At 35.4% G+C, this 8,301-nt stretch overlaps 1 protein-coding gene and 1 pseudogene across 3 annotated transcripts; both read left to right on the plus strand.

Annotated features, from left to right (window-relative positions):
- Positions 1 to 315: 315 nt before the first annotated feature.
- On the plus strand, positions 316 to 1,858 carry LOC114309417 (putative receptor-like protein kinase At2g23200; annotated as a pseudogene).
- A 187-nt stretch (positions 1,859 to 2,045) lies between these two features.
- Positions 2,046 to 6,742, plus strand: LOC114309377 (nuclear poly(A) polymerase 1-like). 3 transcript variants are annotated; one of them, XR_003645751.2, is made up of 8 exons: positions 2,046 to 2,400; positions 2,503 to 2,577; positions 2,662 to 2,774; positions 2,853 to 2,915; positions 3,010 to 3,339; positions 5,463 to 5,584; positions 5,704 to 5,786; positions 6,560 to 6,742. XR_003645751.2 is itself a non-coding variant. In XM_082895216.1 (6 exons), exons 4-6 carry the CDS (start codon positions 2,877 to 2,879, stop codon positions 6,695 to 6,697), a joined length of 507 nt encoding a protein of 168 aa, XP_082751342.1. In that variant the 5' UTR covers positions 2,046 to 2,400; positions 2,503 to 2,577; positions 2,662 to 2,774; positions 2,853 to 2,876; the 3' UTR covers positions 6,698 to 6,742. The 3 variants fall into 3 exon arrangements, 1 of the variants encoding a protein (XP_082751342.1); XR_003645752.2 differs by lacking the exon at positions 6,560 to 6,742 and adding an exon at positions 6,206 to 6,275; XM_082895216.1 differs by lacking the exons at positions 5,463 to 5,584; positions 5,704 to 5,786.
- The last annotated feature ends 1,559 nt before the right edge of the window (positions 6,743 to 8,301 follow it).

The raw sequence follows: 8,301 nt of genomic DNA on the forward strand, positions 1-8,301 counted from the left end.
TAAACTCTAGTGGGGGTTCGAATTTCTTCAATATCACGTAGCGGTTCAATGTGAGTAAGAATGCTCCACGCTTCATTCAAGTACATTTTTGCGACATAGTTAGCACATCCATAAATGATGTTCTTCAGTTCAATCTGTATCTGTATAGCAAATTTAGTCAAAACATTTATCCATATAATGTTGTTGGCCAGTTGGCAGTTCAATTTACGAAGATTTCATGGTTGATTCTGATAATTCTGGCTTTATGGATATCAGTATTGGCCCTCGGAATGATTCAATAATTAAAACAGCCTTTATGAATGGAGTAGAGATCATGGAGATAACAACAGGATTGGGTTTGGTAACTGAGGTGAAGTGTGGCGTCTCTGTTAATGTGGGTAGTAGTGGTGGTGGTGTGTTTGAATTACAAGAGAGCAAAGCCTGTTGAAACTTCAGTTTGGCAAGCAATCCCTGATTATGGGGGAGGGAGTTCTTATGTTAGTACTACTGAAAGAACGGTCAATGGCTTCCCTCTTGATAATCTAAATCTTGGGTTGAAGCTATCTTTTCAAGAAATTTTGTTTGCAACTAATAATTTTGACACTAAGTTGATGATTGGTGAGGGTGGGTTTGGAAAAGTCTACAAAGCAACTCTTCGGAATGGCATGAAGGTGGCTGTCAAATGAAGTGAGCCAGGAAATGGCCAGGGCCGTCCAGAATTCCATACAGAGATCATAGTCTTGTCCTCAATTCGCCATCGCCATCTTGTTTCCTTGATTGGGTATTGTGATAAAAGGTCTGAGATGATACTTGGTTATGAGTTCATGGAGAAGGGGACTCTGAGGGATCATCTATACATTTTGAATGGAGAGTCTCAGAAAACATCATCAAAATCTGAATTGTCTTGGAACCAAAGGCTTCAACTTTGCATTGGTGCTGCAAAGGGTCTAGATTACCTTCATAATAGTTCAGGAAGAGGCATCATTCACCGTGATGTTAAGTCGACGAACATCTTACTTGATGAGGATTATATGGCTAAAGTTGCTGATTTTGGTCTCTCAAGATTAGGTGATCTTGATCATACCCATGCCAGCACAAGTGTAAAAGGTAGTTTTGGTTACCTTGATCCTGAATATTTTAGATGCCTGCAGTTACCGCAGAAATCCGATGTTTACTCATTTGGGGTAGTTCTCCTAGAAGTGCTTTGTGCAAGACCAGCCATCAATAACTTGCTTCCTGAGAGGGAAGTAAACTTGGCTGAATGGGGGTTGTTTTGGCAAAAGAAAGGGCAGCTTGAAAATATTGTTGATCCTTTGCTTGTGGGCAAGATCAATCCCAATTCGTTGAGAAAGTTTGGTGAAACGGTGGAGAAGTGTTTGAAAGAATATGGTGTTCAAAATCCCAACATGAATGATGTTGTGTGGGACTTGGAATATGCATTACAGCTTCAACAAACTGCAAGGCACAGAGAACCTCATGAGGACAGCACAACAGACACGTCGTGGGTGCTGTCGATGCCTGGCATTCAGCAGGTGCCTTCTCATAGCATCCCAATTGATGAATATGACATTCCTATGGATGATTTTACAGATACAAGTCGTTTTATATGCGCACTGAGTGTTCTCCATGTTGAACATTGATGATGGCAGATGATCTTGCAGTTTGAGGTACAATTTTTGGTCTTCCTATGTTTGGTTCTAATATGCTTACAGGAATAATGCTGAAGAAAATCGGGCATATTTCCTATGTTGGGTTGCTTTGCTTTATAAATTTAAGGTTGCAAATTAGGTGAACGTTTCAAATGATAATTGTGTAAAAATCAGCATAGCAAGTTGAAGTATTGTTCGACTTTCAGTATAATTAATGTTTGACTTCTAGATTTGATCACTACAAAAAAAAGTTGCTTACGGTGGCGCTTCTATCAAGACGCTTTTAAAAACGTTATGATACATTTCAATGGCAAACATGCTTTTCAAAAAGTGATATCACCTAAATTAATAGGATGCCCTTTTGATTGTCTCAATAAGACAAGTCTGTTTAACTTCACAGAGACTTAACCCATATCTATTCAAACATTTCCAAATGGCTCTCTCTCTCTCTTTAAAATGGTTCTCTCTCAGTAGCCCTAATTACGGAGCTGTGGATGCAACCAGCAATGAAGACTTCTTGGAGTTTACAGATCTACAGAGAGATTGATGCTTCTAATCTCAACGATTTCTTGTTCAATCTGGATCTCAATTTCGATTTGTGCACTAGGGCTTAGGATTTAATATTTTCCTTCGAGATTTTTCGATTTCCCTTCGAGATTTTTTGATTTCCCTTAATCTTTACCAATCTAGGTCTTCATTTTTCATGGATTCAGGTATCCAATCGCTTGTGATTTGGAGTTGCTAAGTTCACTTGAGATACAGAGCTTTCATGGTAGCAATCTTGTATTTGATTTACTAGTTTTCATATATGTTCAAATTTATCATTGAAAATTATTGTATTTACATTTGATTAGAGTTTTGATTTTCATTATAGGGCTTGTTATTCATTGAGTCTGATCTAGACTTGTTGTGAGTGAACTCAAGATTCAGAGGTTTTCATCACTACATAGTAACGATCTGGATCTGTGTTCCATTTAAATAAACTCTTGCTTAGGTTTCGATTTTCATCTCTAAATATGTTTATCTGTTACAGGACTTGGATATTTCACAAGATTCAATACTGCAGAATGTAGATGAGCAGACAGTTCATAGTCTCAATGGATGCAGAGTGACTGATCAAATTTGCGTTTGGTCCGAAATATTCAGGTTGTGGTTGAATATTTTTGTTCATAAATTTGGCTTTTTGTATGTGTTGCTGATTGTGTTTATTTTTGTCATGGTCAGAGCTTTCGTATTACACTGAGACGTATGAGACTCTGGGCAAAGCGACGTGGGGTTTATTCAAATGTGAGGATGCTCTTTCATTCTTAATGTTTCTTTGTTCTTGCTACTGTGTCTCATTTCTGACTACATATGCTGTGTGATTCTCTGTCACAATCAGGTTTTGGGGTTTCTTGGTGGTATCAATTGGGCGTTACTTGTTGCTCGTATATGCCAACTTTACCCAACTGCACTACCTAATATGTTGGTCTCAAGGTTCTTCAAGGTCTATAACCTTTGGCGGTGGCCAAATCCTGTCATGTTATGGCCTATTCAGGATGGTTCTCTGGGACTTCCTGTTTGGGATCCCAGGAGAAATTTCAGGGATAGGCAGCACCTGATGCCAATCATAACTCCTGCATATCCCTTCATGAACTCTAGTTACAATGTGTTGACAAGCACATTGCGTGTGATGATGGAAGAGTTTCAGCGAGGCAATGAGATTTGTGAGGTACCTTTGTGAATTTAAAGTTTTATATGTTGATTTTGGAGATTGTCACAGTTTGATGATTTGTATCAATTTGGTTTATTAAGATTTATTTTGCTAGAATGATCTTGCAGTTTTAGCTATACTCCTTCAATATTTAATTACTATGACTTGCTATAATTTAACTGTTGCTCTTTAGCTTCAAATATGGTTATGCCACTTCCCTACTTGGTAGCCATATCATCTTTTTTCATCCTTACCATTGGGACAATTGATTTTGTCCATTTCTTATGAGTCGTGGATATGTTGACTGTTTCCATTTTTTAGGCAATATGTTTATGTTTGATTACTTCTCCATGATTGATGTAGAAACGTCTTGTTAAACTCAACGTTTAAGCTTATAGATGCTTCGTTTGTTGCTTTTCTTCAAATGTTTCTCTCCTTGATGCTTCTATGATTATATATTCCCTTAGGTTGTGTTTTTTTAAGAGCTTGGGGGCTAGTGTCACCTCTGTTAACGTGTTGCTTGGGCAATATTTATCTGTTAACTAGTGTCTGGGCAAGGTTCATATTGGTCTCATAAGTCTGTTTCTTATGATTTGGTTCATTTGAATATAAAGACATTATGACAATCTAGTTTATTTTGCTTTCAAAATTTTTCTTTTCTTGCATCTTGATGTATCGTACTGAATTATATTAGCTTTTTGATATAAATATTTACGAGAAACTTAATAGGATAGTTTTGATGTGTATTGACCAGATATATGCATAGGTGAATAATCATTGTCTCTCCTTTGTAGCACTATGAACCGATGTGACAACGTTACACATGGTGTGTCATGTACATTGATGAATAAATTTCATTAAATATTATTATAATTAGTGATGTGTAAAATATGTGGTGCATCTGCCATCACTGGGGTTTCTCTAGCCGAGGGAAAAAAAGTACGAAGAAATCCAGGCTATATGGCCTAATTTGTGTAATTTTCTGGCTAATATGCCTAATAGGCTTATATTCGTTACACCCGGAGCCTAATGCATTAGTCTTTTTTAGAAAGTACTGAAGGATGATGAGAATTGCGAATTTGGCACCTGGTTGATCTACTTTTTTGTGTTGTATTTGTCATTTGTGATTGTGACTTAGATTTATTTTGTCTTTTGCTCCTTTTTATTTTTTATTTTTTGAACACTATTATAACATTTAATATTTACTATTCATCTTTGACTATATAACACTGTTTCATTTATTGTTTACTTAATTTCGCAATGCTATTACTTATTCTAGCTGGCACTTACATATATTGAAGATACACAATTCATGGGTGTATACATGGGTGTATACATATCAAAGTGATGAATATAGAAAATAATTTTAATAGTGAAATGTACAGTTCATATATTATGCACCAACACTAATATTTCAAAATATTAGTTCTTCTTCTTTGTAGTTCATTGAGCATTATTCTGATTTTTATTTCTGATCTCTTTGACTCTTTTAAGTGTTCCTCAATAATTTAGAGACATTGCTACAAACACCACCAAAATTTATGACAGCTGGTTGGGAGCAGATCTAAAGCATTGAAGTGCTACCAAAATGTGGATGGGCAGCCCATTGTAATGCAGACAAGTAATTACACAGTGATCATGTTTAATAATTAGGATTTGGTTGATTATGTAATGTGTCAATAATAATGTAATAGTTAGATAAATAAATGATAGGACACTGCGTGTGATAAATAAAGAAAGAGGGTGATGGTGATTGCAGTTGCAGACTAGACTAGACTATATACACAAGAACTTATGTGTGCATATCTATCTTATCTGTAGATATGTGATGATGGTACTGGACATCTATAATATAGATATGCATTGGCAAAAATGTTGTGAAAATCACATGTTTTTTTTTTTTTTTTTTTTTCCCAATATCCAAGGTGGTTTGTTAGATTCCTTTCATGTATTCACATTTCTTCCTCATAAATGAAAAGGTAAAGTTTTCTCCATAACATACATGGTTTAGCAGTCCTTTTTTTTATCATTAATGATGATTCTAGATGGTATGCTTTGTTTTTCTTTTTTTTCTTTTCTAAATTTTATTTTTTTGAATGTAATTTTGGTATGCTGATGATGACCCCGTTAGCAATGTGCAGAATGAACAGTGGGAGATTAAGCCAATGGTTACAAATACTAGTTTGTGTAGTGATCTTGCTGAAAACAGAAGGATTCAATGTTAGAATAACTTATGTTGAGAATGCTGTTGCAAAAGGAGTAGGTGAGTTTTTTTGTTTTGCAATAAAATAATTAAATTGACTTATTTTGTTTTATTTCTTTATTTCCTTTTTTAACAATATTCATCGTACTGTTCTTCTTCAATTTTGATATTGCGCGTAGTCTGTTTGGATGGGAGTCCACCGGCATACCATCATGATAACGGATTTGGAACGGGAATTAACAGTTGGTTGGTTCATATTGAGGTTGGTCCTTTTACAGTATATATAATCAATTTCATAGTTACAGTATATACTATAGAATTGTCTTTTGGGTCTTGTGCTATACTTGGTGGTATAATGCCAAAATTTGGCACACCATTGTCGTGTCTTCTTTTTTTCAATTGGTGGTATAAGGCTAAATTTAGCTTTGACACATATTCAAGTTGCTAGGAGGTCGAAATCAAGAGATAACAAATAGCTAACATTTTTGTTATCAAGATTGGAGATGATGTGATCCAGTATTCAAGTTTTACCTGAATTGATTGCTTCTGTAAAGAAGGTAGCATTAGATGTTAATGGTTGTTTAGGTTAATAAATAATGCTGTTGAGTACTTTCCATGTGTATGCTTTCTAATGTTTGCTGAAATTTTAAACTCATTTTTAATTGTTGTGTGTTGAAACAGACAATGGCATGGATCAAAATTTCATGGCTAGTCACCCGCTGTGGTGACTGGTAAACCTATTCTAAGTAAACATAGACTGGTTTGTAATTGGCATTACTTTTTGATTTTTTTTTTCTCATGGTTGCTGATGCTTTTGCTCTATGTTATATTAATGGATGTTTGATGAAACCAAACTTTCAAAGTTACACATATTGTGAATACAATGTATAAATAAAAAAGTTTTCATTATACATGCACTTGGAAATTTCATAATTTCTTATCTTTCTAGCCTTCTTGACATGGTTTGCAAGACTATGTAGATTTTCCAACCATTCAAGTTTATTGAAGTTGTGTTAATGGAATTGGATGATTCAGGTATATAATCATTATTTTGGTGAAGATGATGATGACTTGATGAAGCTGACGAGAGAGCTATGGATGAAGTTATTTTTAGAGAATTTGGACAGCACACTGAATATTATTATTATTTTGTATTGTCATATTATGTTTTAAGGAGTTTAATTAATTCATTTATTTTATGAAAATTTGAAAAATAAATGCTCATTCACATTATGGTATATATTTTGAGAATGGTGATGGATGATATAAGTTTGGTTTGAACAGAAGTCAAAAGAACATTAATTATGATTTTTTTTTGTTGTTTTTTTTCTAAAAAAAATGAGAGAAATGGTGGCGTTTTTCTTAAAAACATTGCGAAATGTCGTCTTGATTACGTCAGAGATAACTCTTCTAACGTGCACAGTTAACGGTTGTATAGAATTAGTGGTGTTTTAGAAAATGTCGTTTAAAGTCTTTAGTGGCGTTTTTCAAACGTCACAAAGATACAACGATAGCCGCATCATCGACGAATTTTATAAACGTCGTTTTATCTTTTTGCGGCATTTTTTTTAGCCTATTGCAGCGTTTTAAAAACGTCGCTAATTCCCGATATTCTTGCAGTGGATGTTGGACGGTCTTAATGTTTTAATCAAGAGAAGTATGTGATTAGAATAATGCTATATATTTGATTATCATTTAAGGGAGTTCTTTTTCTTTTATTGCATTTTATTATTGAAAAATCTAGAAATCCCTAGATGTTGATTTGTGATTATGTATCAATTTTAAGCAATATATAACAATCCCAATCAAACAATCAAGACAAATCGACACAACGATTTTACGTGAAAAAACCACAATTGGACACCTCCAATTGTGATAAAAAAAACTACGGGCAACAGCCACAAAACAATCCACTAAGAAGATATAAAGGAATTACACAGGTATACTCTCAATTACCTAGCGAATCCACGCCCGAATTGAACCAACCTCTATGTGCCTCTTCCAACCCCGTCTTCACCTCGGAATTGTCTTGACGATGAGCCACTCCGGAATCCACCAAAGCTTCAGCCTCGAATTCTTCAGAATCCACCAAAGAACAACTCTCTCTTTTGTGTAGAACAAACAAATAATCCTTTGATGTATACTCTTTAAACCATGAGTTGAATGCTCAATCAAAACATCAAAGAAAACTAGCAAAATATCCCCAGATATAAACCTTAGAATCCAAAAAGAAGATCTGGAGAAGTTGGTAAAGTTTTGGGAGAAAACCAACTACTTATAGAAATCCAAAGTAATCCTAGTTTTGGAAGAAAACCAATTCCTTATAGAAATCTAAGAATCTGTGTTCACGCGGTCCGCTCGAGCGTGGTAATTCCCGCTCGAGCGGAGGCTTCAAAATTGTGTGATTCATATAGGCTTCACGCTCGAGCAGAAGTTTCCACGCTCGAGCATCGAATCACACCATCCAGTACTTTTTCAAGCGAAGCAGAGATGCTGTGAGCTTGCAATCCCCGCTCGAGCGTCACTTTCCCCGCTCGAGAGGGACGACCAAAATTGGAAAATCTGGAAAACTAGATCCTGTTACAACCTCAGTTTTGATCCAAGGAAATTGACAAAGGCACGATTCGAGTTGGATTCGCATCTAATAAACTCATAGCCTCACTGAAATAAAAGGTGCGAAATCAAATACAACTGAAAGGAGTTTTGTCAAACGGGGTTGCCAAGAATAAAACCTAACAATCTCCCCCTTTGGCAATGCCGCAATGCCGTGACAAAAC

This window comes from Camellia sinensis, chromosome 1 (assembly GCF_055761805.1).
Source record: "Camellia sinensis isolate YWXY chromosome 1, ASM5576180v1, whole genome shotgun sequence".
Taxonomy (NCBI): domain Eukaryota; kingdom Viridiplantae; phylum Streptophyta; class Magnoliopsida; order Ericales; family Theaceae; genus Camellia; species Camellia sinensis.